This window comes from Tinamus guttatus, unplaced genomic scaffold (assembly GCF_059628265.1).
Source record: "Tinamus guttatus ecotype Peru unplaced genomic scaffold, ASM5962826v1 Tinamus_guttatus_pri_ptg000732l, whole genome shotgun sequence".
Classification (NCBI taxonomy): domain Eukaryota; kingdom Metazoa; phylum Chordata; class Aves; order Tinamiformes; family Tinamidae; genus Tinamus; species Tinamus guttatus.
The window spans coordinates 1271861-1284598 of NW_028289266.1; the positions used below are offsets into that span (position 1 = coordinate 1271861).

The 12738-nt window shown below is 48.4% G+C and overlaps 2 protein-coding genes across 2 annotated transcripts; one reads left to right on the plus strand and one right to left on the minus strand.

Annotated features, from left to right (window-relative positions):
• Window positions 1-893: 893 nt before the first annotated feature.
• LOC104580741 (meiosis-specific coiled-coil domain-containing protein MEIOC) lies at window positions 894-4528 on the plus strand. The gene is made up of 3 exons (XM_010228262.2): window positions 894-946; window positions 2472-2652; window positions 4305-4528. Exons 2-3 carry the CDS (start codon window positions 2493-2495, stop codon window positions 4526-4528), a joined length of 384 nt encoding a protein of 127 aa, XP_010226564.2. The 5' UTR covers window positions 894-946; window positions 2472-2492.
• Window positions 4529-7975: 3447 nt separating this feature from the next.
• Window positions 7976-12668, minus strand: CCDC43 (coiled-coil domain containing 43). The gene is made up of 5 exons (XM_088537265.1): window positions 12486-12668; window positions 11351-11438; window positions 9810-9945; window positions 9064-9122; window positions 7976-8284 (listed from the first exon to the last, which is right to left on the minus strand). Exons 1-5 carry the CDS (start codon window positions 12657-12659, stop codon window positions 8097-8099), a joined length of 645 nt encoding a protein of 214 aa, XP_088393391.1. The 5' UTR covers window positions 12660-12668; the 3' UTR covers window positions 7976-8096.
• Window positions 12669-12738: the final 70 nt, after the last annotated feature.

The following is a 12738-nucleotide window of genomic DNA, read 5'->3' on the forward strand; positions in this document are numbered from 1 at the left end:
GCGTGAGGAGGAGAGGTTGATACCTGTACTTGGCATGGAAGAATGCCAAAGGGAAAATGCTGATGTGTGTGTGCAGAGGATTACAGGGATGCTGGGGAGCAGAGGGGCTGCAGAAGGTTAGGTTGCATCCTTAACAGGACCACCACAAAATAACCTAAGAAATGCAACTTTACAGTGGTTAGAGCTAGGTAGATTGTTCCAGAGTGACAGAAGAAAATGGGGTAAGTAAAATCATACTGAAATTTGAAATCTTATGATCAGGTTTCAATATAAGTTTCTGATGACTAAGTAAAATACTGTTTGAAAAAAAATACATAGTTTCTCAACTAATACATATAAAATTGAGATTATTTGCTGACTTAAATGCTTTTAACTTGGTGGATGAGGTTCCCATCTGTTTGCTTATTCTTTCTTGCTTTGTAATTCTATCTTGCCACCATTTTATTTGCAGACAGAAGTAATGTAGGATGTTATCTGATACTGCAGTTCTGAATCACATTATCTTTGCATTAAGTATTTCATATAAACTGATTCAGGTAAAGCTATTGGCCATTTAAAACAGGTTATTGTATTACCAAGTAGTTAAATCCCAAATGACTTTATCCACATCTATCTACTCTTAAAAAAAAAAAAAAATCCAAAACCCTGAGGGAAAATTTAATTCAAGGAAAAAAAAATCAGATATCTGATATTTCTTGTTGCTATGGTAAAGCACAATTTACCAATTCAGATTTCAGGGTTTTAGGGAGTTAATCAGTTAATCTTCCTTTTTTTTTTTTTCTTTTTTTTTTCTTTTTTTAATGGTCTGCAGACTGAATCAGCCCTCGCTAAGAATTACCCAGGGAAGAAGGTTTCCAGTTCTAACAACACTCCAATCCCAAGGCTGACCTCAAACCCATCAAGAGTTGACCGCTTAATTGTGGATCAGCTACGTGAGCAAGCCAGAGTGAGTTGCAAAATTACTAAAAAAAATCCATTGAATTTACCCTGCTGAACTTAAGAGTACTGTGTAAGACACCTAAGATAGCAGAGCTGCCCCTCACAAATCAGCCTTGTACAGGTGTGTGTGGTGAAGAGCACTTGGAATTTTTAAAATTGTTAGAATTTTTGCATCTTCACTGCTGCTGTTAGGAGGGGACACACTGAGTACCTCGATGCACATACGTGCTGGGGGTTTTATATTCCAGCGTAGGAGGGTGCAGGCAGGGCCAGAACGCAGCTGACCAGAGTAACTATGTGCAGCTCTAGGATGCAGTCGTTAATGCAGATCTTTATGTGACACAACATCAGCCTGAACTGCTGCCTTTTGTGGATTTTGCTTTTAGACCCCTGGCACTTCTCCCAGGCATCGTGTAGAGGATGCAGGCACTTAACCCAGGACACTGGATCCCTTTGGAAGAGGGTGGTGCCCAAAAGCGGGTCTTGCAGAACTTGTCCTTGGGTGGCTCTGGACATACTCTTAAGTAAATCTGCAGAATGACTATCAGGTTCATCTTGCTTGATTTCACTTGCCTACAAAATCCTGCTATCCCACTCGGGGATTGGTTTCTTCAGAAACAAGTCTAGTTACTTTCCAGCAATTTAACCCAGTTCCATCCCGTATCCTAGTGACAATTTCTCAGTTGTTTGTACAAAATTCCACCCACTCTTTTTGCCTTGTTTTTTTTTTTCAACCTCTCAGCTTCCTTACCAATATGAAGCATTACCATTTTTTGAGTCTGCTGGTTGTTGCTGCTGTCACAGTAACTTGTGTAGTTTATTCCTGCCTACAGGTATTTTCTTCCAGGCTTTTGCCAGATACAAAGGAGAGCAGGAGTTGGAGGCAGCTCTCGAATGCTTTTGTCCTGAGCCTGATAACTAGAAAACCTAGTGGCAAATGGGCTGCTGTGTTCTGCTGTTCTGGATGCCATGGCCCAATAAACATCCTTTCTTTTTCCTTTTCCAGCCTTTTTTTCTGTTTTAAACCTGTGGATGACAATTAATCATCAGACTTCCTTACAGGTCTTCAGTGATCTGTGGGAAATAGTTTGGGAAATTCATAGTAATGTGTCTATTTTAAGATATGAAATAAGACAACAAAGACAAAGTTTCTCAAGTGGACTGAATAAAACAAAGATTGGGAGTTTTCGTGCTTGGTACTCTCTGAAATAGCACCTTTAGCACTGGCTGAAAGTTAACCTGTGGCTATGTTTCCACAGCAGCTTTAGCCGGTCAGTTAGGTATCCTGATATTCGGGTATTTCAGCTTAAAAGTACAACAGTGTGGTTGTGTTACACCCAGGTTTTGTACAGCTTCTGTCTTAAAGAAGATGAAATCCTGGGTAAGAATTCAACTGTTTTTAATTGTAACTTCAGTATTGCTCTCAAAAGAATACAACTGTTTTTGTTAAGCTTTTCTTTGTAATCCGGTTAGTTTTCATTTAAATCTTGATGAGTGTGGATTCTTGTAACAGATTTAAAATGTTTGATTAGGTTGTGACTTTACTGGGGAAAATGGAACGCCTTCGCAGCTCTCCCCTTCACGCTAACATTTCGACCGCCCTCGATAAACACCTGGAGGTTATTCACGTCGTGCAGTCTCGTAGGAAAGATGAGATTGTGAACGCTTCAAATCGACGAAGGCAGGGCGCTCCCAGAGGCCAGGATGACAGAGGTACCAATACATTTACATAGCTGAAAAATTCTGTACATATTGCAAGTCTGTAGTATTTTCTGTTCTTGCTGTGTTATGATCTTAATTTATCCATGTCTAGAGCTTTGAGGCGAGTAGAAAGTAGACGGCATTGTTTTTAGATGATGGTTTTGATAGGCCACTGTAAACATAAATGATTTAACCATTTTCCCTCATATTTAATCTCATAAATAAATTAGAAACTAACAGAAAGTTACTATTTCTTTCTTTTTTTTTTTTCCCCACACTGCAGTTTGGGACAGAGATGACATCCAGCTATTACATCCTTCTTCCTCCTGTTCCTCATATTCCTGTTACCATCTTGTCTACCCCATCTGTGTTTCTGTTGTAAAACTTGCTAGGTATCTCAGTGTGGAATCTACACATGGGTTTTTCTTTTAAGCATTTCTGTCATAAAATGCAAATCACATCGTGGATGGACATGCAAACATTAAGGGTTGGAGTATTTTTATGGTATCCAAAATACACAGAAAATTCAGCTTTATCTTTCACTGGTATCCAGGCAGATGTGAATCAGAAAAACATCCTGCACTGTTGGAAAATATCTTTGTGGGGGAAGCTTCCTTCGGCTTTTGAGGCTCTCTGGGCACTTATTTCCTGACTTCTTCCTGCAGCTGGATTCGGTGGTTTACCTGCTCCTCGCGGATGTCCCACCACGCAGTTCTGTCACCCAGTTTACTGCAAAAGAGACACCGCAGACGTTTTTCTTTTCACCTCCTGTCAGTCTTGTGTGGTTGTTTCCTTTTATCTTGAGGATGGAGTTGTTTGTTTGGTCTTTAAGTATCTAAGTCCATCCAAACAACCCGCACTGGCTTTAGCACTACTCCAAACCGAATCCGTAAGCTGTTTGGAGGCTGTTTGGAGGTACCTGTCAGACTGTGACATCTCCCCCAGTCCCACTGCTTAAGGAAGAGAACATTTGTTTCTACAGCACCTTTCTACTCCATCTCATACTACACCAGGTACCTAAAGAGGCAGAACCTACCGACCGTGGCCTCTGTTTTGGGAAGTTCAGGTTAAAAAAAAAAATTCTTCTTTTATGTATGCATTGAGTGCTCTAAGCACTGAACCCTTGAGTAACTGGACTGCTCGGCCACCTCTTTGTTTTAAGGTGCTGGTTCCTGCCACAGTTTATGCGGAGCCTGATCTATACACTCTTATGAAGTGCTGTGAACCACTTTTTCCTCCAACTCTCTTGCCTGACTAATTCCTTAGGTGAGATGGGTAAAGGATCCAGTTTATGGATCTTGAAAAGGTTGGTACAAATACGGAGGAGGGAGTTTGTGCCGGGCAGGAACGAGCTGTCTCCAGCACGTGGTCCATGGAATGCTCTAATAAACAGAGGTAACCACAAGGCCTTGTGCCACAAGGCATAAAGTGCTGCTGTTACAAAGTAAGCACACAAATTCTAGGTACTTGCCTATGTTTTAATCAGAGCCTAAAAAATACTGTTTTCTTAGAATCAACTTACACAGCCCTTTAATGACAGAGAAACACGACATTGAGAGCAGCCTAAAGATTTTGCTCTTCCTAGAATCCCCCGGGTGAACTAACTCCAGGTAGTGGTTCCTGGGGAGCTCTGCAGTAACGATGTGACGCCTTCCCTCCCGCAGATGTGTTTGCCCTCGCTCTGGCCATCAAGGAGATGAGCGTGGCCACGCGCAAGGTGCGCACGACGCTGTGGTGCGCCCTGCAGATGACGCTGCCCAAGGCGCCGGCCCCGCGCGACGCCGACAAGGCCCCCGCGGAGGCGGCGCCGGGCGAGGAGCGGGCGGCAGCGCCCGCGGGCCGGGGGCCCAAAGCGGCGGGCGCCCCCGAGCTGCCCTGCGGCTGCTGAGCCGCCTGCTCCCCACTTGCCACCAGCAGATCCTCCCTCCTGTTGAAAGCCAAGACCTTGATGAGAAGTTGCACTTGCTTTAAGGGCTCCCAGCTTCGCCCCAAACTGTCAGCACTGCAGCGAGGCCAGTTAGGTTTTACAGTGCCAGGGTGTTGTGAGGCCTAACTGATGAAAGTGACCTTAAAAAAAAATAATGAGACTAATTAGAAGGTAACAACCACAGTGTGATTTCGCTTCTGCAGCTGGGCCCTGGTATAAAACTCTTCTGATACGTTCTTTTAGGTTTGTTTTAGTAAGTAGGTTTTAAAATAATGATTCTTAAATACTGTAATGTACCATACAGTCTAGTATCAGACAAGATTGTGGTGTAAAAGTGTCTTCCTTATCAAACTAATACCTGGAAACAGGAGGAAAACAATGCTAAAAATACCCAGTATTCATGTAAAATTAAATATTTAAAATGCTAATATTTATGAATTTGAGATTTTAGAATCCAAGTTTGTGAAAGGAAATGCACCAGGTTCTGCTAAATTAGTGATTTTATTAAATTGCTGTTGAAACCATACAATTCAGTAAATATGTTCAAATCATTTGAGCATGTGCTTAGGAAAAAAAAAGACCTCTTTTAAAGTATTTTAAACATAATCAAACTACAACATGCACACAATATTAACCTTTAAAAAGCTGTGCAGCAGCTGAAATAATGAGTATTGTTTTTAATACCTTCACTTTAAAATTTGAAAAGAGGGCATCACAAAGTTATGAGATTTAGATTTTTTTAACGTTACTCTTTGGCTAGTTTGGTTTGAGATTTGGTTGTCATATTTTACATTTATTAGTTCGCACCTGTGTTTCTGACAGCTTGGGATTTATCTGCATATCTTAATATCTTTGTACTGAATACAAGTAACTTATTGATATGAAATGTTGATATTATGTGGCTCAGGAGATAAACAGGGTTTTAACAATTCTAGCATCGAGTTTAACTATAATGTGTGGATTAAATTTATTCAACTCTTCTTTGCCTAGATACATTGGTATTTTAAATGTCTGTGTTCTTCCTACTTTTAGAAATCCTGATGTGCAAAAGGTGTAATCACACCACATAAATTGTCATTAGATGATGTAAGAAACTGAATGAGAATGCAGGAGAAACTAAAGTAACCATTCTGATCACTGGTATGACCAAAACTCCTGCCGGAGTGAATTCATTGGGGCAGGAGCACGAGTACATCGTCATAGCACACGTCACAGCATTAAGATTTGTTGAGTTAAACCTAGGACATGTTGATGTTAAAACCAATACTGAATTTAGTCTGTCTGGTAAGAAATAAATTAACTTCTGTTGAAAAGCTTCTGTTCTGCGTTTGTCTTCATAGCCTCACTTCCTAAAACATTGCCTGTTGACAGGGGTTGTAATTTTTGAGCTCATTCCTGAAATAAGTTAAAAGAGGTGCAGAGCCAGCAGTGCTGACATGGAAATGGTGCTCTTGAACCTGCAAGAGGAAATCACTGTAACTTTGCTCCAGACCAACAGGGCAAAATTGTATCAGTGTCATGAATTCCAGGGTTGGGGGCGGCGGGGGGGCGGGGTCCTCTTTGCCCTGTAAGTTTCTCGGGTTAAGCACAAAATGTGACCACCAGGAAAAGCCACTTGGGTCACTGCAGAATCTGCAGCAGAGATTTGAGGAGCACAAGCAGGAGTTTCCTGCCTTTAAGATCCCATGGCCCTGACGCCAGGACACGGGGAACGAAGCAACACGGCCGTTCTCGTCTCCATCAGATGAGGGCTGGGCAGGGACATGCTCGCCAGCGCGCCAGGGGCATTATCCTGCTGGACGCTCCATCAGCACCGGGAATGGCTCCCGGGAGGGTTGCGGAAAGGCCGGGAAGGGGCCGAGCGGGAGCTGCGGTGGGTTTGCAGCCCCGGGAGCTGCCGGGGCGGGAGCCGTTCTGGGCTTGTGACACTGGCCGGATGTTGCGGCTACAGAGGCAGGAGGGTTTCAGCTCCTCCGCTGACCTGCGTAACTAAAGGTCTGGCTGTTGCGGAGCTCTCGGTGCGGTTTATGGACATGGAAAAGGAGAATTCCAGCAGCTGTGGGTTGCAGCTGCCCCAGCAACCGCAGAGCAGGGAGCGTTAAAAAGTGCTGGGAGAAGCGGCAGCTTCCGAACACCAGAGCGGAGCCAAAGCTGCTCCGTGCTCCCACCCGGAGCCACATCCAGGGGATTCGCAGAGGCCACTGTGGCACGAGGGGCTCTGGGACCCCAACTCCCCCAGGTCACCTCTCCCTCCAGCCACAGTCCTGTGCTCCAAGGAAGCATCCTGGAAAGAAATCAGGGATCCATGGGAGCAGTTGGGACTGGGAAAAGGGGCAGGTCCTGAGCGTAGCCCTGGCCCCAAAGCAGCACTGGGGTTTTGTTCCCTACAGGGACATCGGGAAGAGGTGAAGAGCAGCAGTCGGAAAAACAGGATAGAAGAGGAATAGCCCAGGAGAGCACTGGGACTTGGGAATATCTCTGTGGTGTGATGGGAACGGAGGGTGCCAGATCTTCGGCTGTCTCAGCACACGGATAACCGCAACACTCAGACACGGAGAGGGACGCCGTTCTTGGCCAGACAGGTTTATTATTCAAGTGCAGAGATGAAGCCATTACTCACACTTGCAGCAGTCAGTTAAACAGGACGCGCTACCCCCCAACGCGACTGGTGCTGGAAGCAGGTGACAAGGACATTTCCCGCCAGCAGCTGCCCCGGGTCAAACACGGGCCCTGCAGCGACGCAACAAGCAGCTCCCGGCCCAGCAGTCAGCGCTCACCCTGCCCTCGGGCCAGACTCCCACTGCGCTGAAATCCCGGGAAATCCCAGGGCTGAAATCTCCGATCGCAGCGGCCCTGCCCTACGGAGCACCGCTGGGGGAAGCGGTCCCAGAGCCGGAGCTCACGGATGTTTCACGGCGTCTCCCTTCCATCGCGGCGGAACAGCAGTTGCCAAGGTCAGAGCCAAGCCCTGCTCCTTCTATTCAGTCCCTACAAAAACACAGCGTTGGTCTTGGCAGCGCAGAGATGCATTTGCAAATACATTTTTCAAGGCTAGCATAAATTCACATCCACCCTGTAGCAGCATGTCCCGAATTCCACGTCAGGCAGGGGCTTTGCTCTAGTCTCAAACCCCAACCGGCCACAGGCGCCAATCGAGGGCAGCACGTGGACACGGCCAGCGCGGAGGCTCCTTCCTGCACCGCGTTTCGCTTTGCCTGAAGCAGTTAGAAGTCAAATCAATCAGAAACACAGACACCACCACTCCACCCTTCTCTGATTTGGACGTTGGCCACAAAAACCGACTGGGACATTGGACACCACAAGCACATGGCACATCTGGCATTGAAGAGGTGTTGAAATTTCTTTTTTTTTTTTTTCTTTTTTTTTTTTTTTTGCTATGTAAATGGAAGAGGAAATGCTTCCAAAGAACCGCTCGCCAGCCACGTGCCCAAAATTTCTGTTGCTTTTCAAACACACACCATATTCATAATTAATTTCATGATTTCTGAGTCCAACCGAAAACGCCCAGCTATCGCTTCCGCTCTCCTTTCTGTGTCCTTTTCTTCTCCTTTTCCTTCCGCTCTTGTTTGGCGAGTTTATCTTTCTCTCGCTGGAGCTTGTCTTGCTCTTTTTTCTTCTGGAACTCATCCCGCAGCAGCTCCCGCTCCAGTTTCCTGGCATTCAAGACATCTTCCACGTTTGTGTTTCGGAACAGAGCTGGTTGCGAGTTAAGGGCAGGTCTCAACACATGAAGCTTCCCCCTTTTCGGTGATTTTGGGGGCCTGTGAACTACAGAGTTGATTTAGCAAACAAGAACAACTTCATCTGATATCCCCCACCTCAGGCTGCCACCACCTCACATCCTCTCTCCCTTGGCCCTTGGCTTTGGGAAGAGCAATAGAGACAGAGGGAGTAGGTGCCTCCCCATGTGACTCTTCCTCCTATCGGTAATTCTGGCACAAGAACGATTCAGCTTCCAAATTTTACCTATGTCCTGAGAGAAAACCGGCTTCCATCTCAAACCTGTCACCTGAGGAGCTGCAGGGACTGACCCTGTTACTGTGTTTGCAGAACCCAGAGCAGCCTGGTCCTTGTTCACCAACGCTCAGGGCACTACGGCCTTACACAGAAATGAAAATGCAATCGTTTCAAAGCAGTTTTTAAGCAACTCCCAACACGATTTACTTCTCTGGAGACCATTCGGTATCGAGCTGAATATTTAAGTGCTATCATGGATAATTCTGTATGTTCTGCACATAGAGAGGGGGTGGAAGGAAGTTAGGAAGAAAAGGACAGGGTTGGCCTCAGCAGAACACAGGATAGGGAAAGCAGACAAACCTCTAACTTCCATTATGAGTTAGGACAGGCTGCATGGAAAAAAAGAACCGCCAAGACTAAAAGGTGGCACTGAAGAGACAGTGAGTGCAAACACAGAGAATAAAGGCTGAGAAACTCACCGTGGAAGCTGCCTAAGTGATCAAGAACTTAAAGGATACATTTTTCTGATCCAGTATTTACTGCTGTTGCAGAGGATCCATCGTGTTCATCCTCACCGGTGAGAGAATTAAGGAAATTTGGACCTCAGTCATGAACTTGTGCATCTGTACCTTCACATTTAGTTTAAAACATAGCAAAAAAAAACATTTTTCAAGACCACAAGGAAGAAACTAAAAACTGATATAGGCAACCAAGGGCCAAGTGAGCATTATACCCCCTGCTCAACTCTTCCATCTGCTCAAGTGCCAGGTGAGACTCCCTCTTACTCAACTGTGACCCCCAAAGAAGAGTCTGTTCCTCAGCACTGTAAAGAAGTAACTTTAAAGTCTCCCCCTCTCCACGTGCCCTCTCTGGAAAGGATCTTTTCACAGGTCCCTGACCAGAAAGCAGGAGATTAATGCACTGCGTTAGGCACCACGCGTGGGCGCTACGGCCACGCTGGAGGTGACACTACTGCAACATGCCCGGGCTGGACAAGCCCCAGACAGAGCCAAGCAGGGACTTGCAGAGGAGGATATCCCAAGGGGTGTCTTCTGCACATGGCATTCCACAAACTAGGAGCTCCACAGGAGCTTCCATGCCTTTTTTGTTTTTTTTTGCGTGCAATTATTTCTCTGCGGAGAACAAAGATTGAGAAGTCCCTCCAATCCTTCCCACCTGACACTGCAAAACCCGAAAGACATTTAGGAGATTCTCAATAAAACACCTTCCTTCATGAGACTTGGTGGGGCCAGGAAAAGGATATTCCTCCTCATCCGTCACGTTGGCGTACTGCGCCAGGAGGGCAGCCTTCCGCTGCCGCTCCTCCTGGGAGACCTCCCTCGGCTTCACCACGATCCTGGCCTGCTTCTCCATCATGCTGGCGATCGCCTGCACCTCGTCTGCAGGGAGAGGAGCGAGGAGCATCAGCCCGGCCCTGCGAACGCCGCGCGGGGCCCCGGCCCGCGGGCGCCACAACCTGCTCCCAACTCCCACGGCTGCAGCTCCCGAAGAGGCCGGGGCTGCGGCTGGAGCAGGCGGGAGCTCCGGGAGAGCCGCAGCTCCTGGCGGAGCCACCAGCGATGGGGACAAACCTCCTCCTCCGCGCAAGGAGGAGCATCGTCCGCATCCGTCGGCTGCTGTTTTCCCTGGAGTAAGGGAAGTTTGGTAGTAAAATGTACACGTCAGTAAGACTCCAGCTGATGAAAAGCCACTTTATGCCTTCTCATCCACTTAAAGCATCCTGAGGGTGTCTGTTTAATTGCACAGTTACATCCATGAGTACTTTGAATATTCAGAATTTCAATTTAACATCGTTCTAACGCTCCATCTTTTCTACCCACCCAGGGAAACAATTGATTGACCTTTCAGCATTAAGTTCTGCTGTCCATTTCTTAAAATGACATTTTGGTTTTGACACCAAACGACATTTGTTTAGATGGTTAATAACTTCTTAGGGTTTTGCTTTCAATGCAGAAAGGCTGCGGCATGTTGCCTGCTTGGTAAGGTCAGGTTTCCATGAGGCCTGGATCTTGTAGTCAAATTAAAAGGATTCCCTTCCCAGCTTTTGCCTTCAGACATTTCACCCTCCTACCAAGTGCTAACACCCAATATATATTTTCAAGAAGGTGCAACACGTAGATTTTGACTTCAGTGGGTGTTTATCCTTTTGCAGAACCCCAGTGAAGGAAGTAAATCCTTCTTGCTACCTTCTTTCTGGGACTAACAAGAAAATCCTTGTTTCTTAGGAGCAAACAGCATCAGCAGCTTGAGAGTTTGCCTCCTGCACACACAAGCATTTATTGGGGGGAGGGGGAAGTTTAAAGAGAAGATTTGGAAAGAGAAAAATGAGGCTGGTTTTGGGGTGCATTTGGGGACCCTCTCCAGCAGGGAGGCTCCCGCAGCGGCAATCACAGCGGTGTCAAGGCGCTCACTTCCAAACGTGCACGCACAGGAGCACTCTGCACATTTTACACCAGAACTGCATCTACCATCAGAGCCCGAGGTGCATCATTTACTGGAAAGTAAGCCCTATTTTTTAAAAAATAAAAGGAAAATCTTTAAATCCTGCAGAAAGAAATTAACTTTTTCCTCTGCAGGATTACGAGCCCAAGGAGCAGCAGATGCTGGGGGAAGCCAGAAATGAAACTATTCCAGCCCATTTCAATTTTCAAGACAAGAAAAGCAGCAAGGGCAGGGAGAAGCAGGTCAGGCCTGCAAACACAGCCGCAGCAGCGGGTTTAGCTGCACCGAGCAGCGCCCGCAGCTCCCAGCGCGGCGGCAGAGCACGCGCAGCAGCGACTCTACCTTCCTTTTTCTCCTTGGCGTCAACGGTCTGGGATTCAGCCCACTTCTCGATCACCTCCCTGCAAACATCGCCCAGGAGATCTTCTTCCTAGGAAGGGAAGAGACTTCTCAGGCTTAGGGCAGAGTCAGGCTGCTTGAAACAAGCACAAACCGGACAGGAAAAGCACCAGCTCCAGAGCAGCAGGCAGTGAGCCCAGGAGGTAAAGCTTTTCTAAACCCGTCTGTGGCAGCAGTGCAAGAGGAGGGTGTCTGGGCTGTGGGGAGCAGATGGGAGGTGTCCCAGCACCGTGTGCTGGGTAGGGCAGCCGACAGCTCCACGCACACATGGAGCCGCCCTGCTCGGCCCCTGCGGGTTCGTGCTCCTCCACGGAGCGGCGGAGGGAAAGCTGTGACGGTCCCCGGGCAGCCGGTCCCTAACGTCGGTGGGAATTTGCTAATGTAACATTTCAATGAAGCTACAAATGAAAGACCCCTGAACAGTTGGCTCCCAGGAAGTCTTTTTGCTCTCTCATAACTTTGTTTCTTGGGATGAACTGGGATGTGCTGGAGGCTCTGCCCAAGCGCCCAGCTCCCCCGGTATCGACCCCGTGCACCCAAGCGGAGCGCGGCGGGGAGCAGGGGGCAGCGTGGGGTCCCAGGGATCCCACAGAATCCCAGAAGGATCGTGGTTGGAAGGGACCTCTAAGAATCATCCAGTCCAACTTCTGCTCCAGCAGGGACACCCAGAGCACGGGGCACAGGGTGGTATCCAGGCAGGTTTTGAAGATCTCCAGAGAAGGAGCCTCCACAGCCTCTCTGGGCAGCCTGTGCCAGGGCTCTGGCACCCTCACAGCAAATAAGTTCTTCCTCACGTAGAGATGGAACGTCCTGTGTTTTAACTTGCACCCGTTACTCCTCGTCCCGTCACCGGCCACCACAGGGAAGAGCCTGGCCCCATTCTCCCTACAATCACTCCTCAGGAGCGCCGTGCTGCGCCCCGCGGCCTCAAACACCCTCCTCTTCCTCCGCGCCACCCGCGCGGCGCCAAGGCCGAACGGACCCGCGGGGGCCGCGGCGGGGGCGCAGCCGGGACCCGCCGGGCAGCTCCCCCCCCGCGGCCTCCTCTGCCCGGCCCGCGCCGCCCTGCCGCCCTCACCAGGCAGGCGGCCAGGACAGCGCGCAGCGCCTCGAGCCGCTCCTCGTCGCTCTCGCCCTCGCGGAGCAGCCCCTGCACGTAGCCGCCGTACACGGCGCGGTCCAGGCCCAGCGCCTCCAGCCGCGCCGCCAGCCAGGCCGAGAACGCGCCGCCCGCCGCGCTGGGCGCCGCCATCTTGCTGCGCCGGGGAGCAGCGGGGCGGCCGTGCGCGTGCGCGCCGCGCTACGGCGGCCGCCGGGGACAAGCTGGTAGC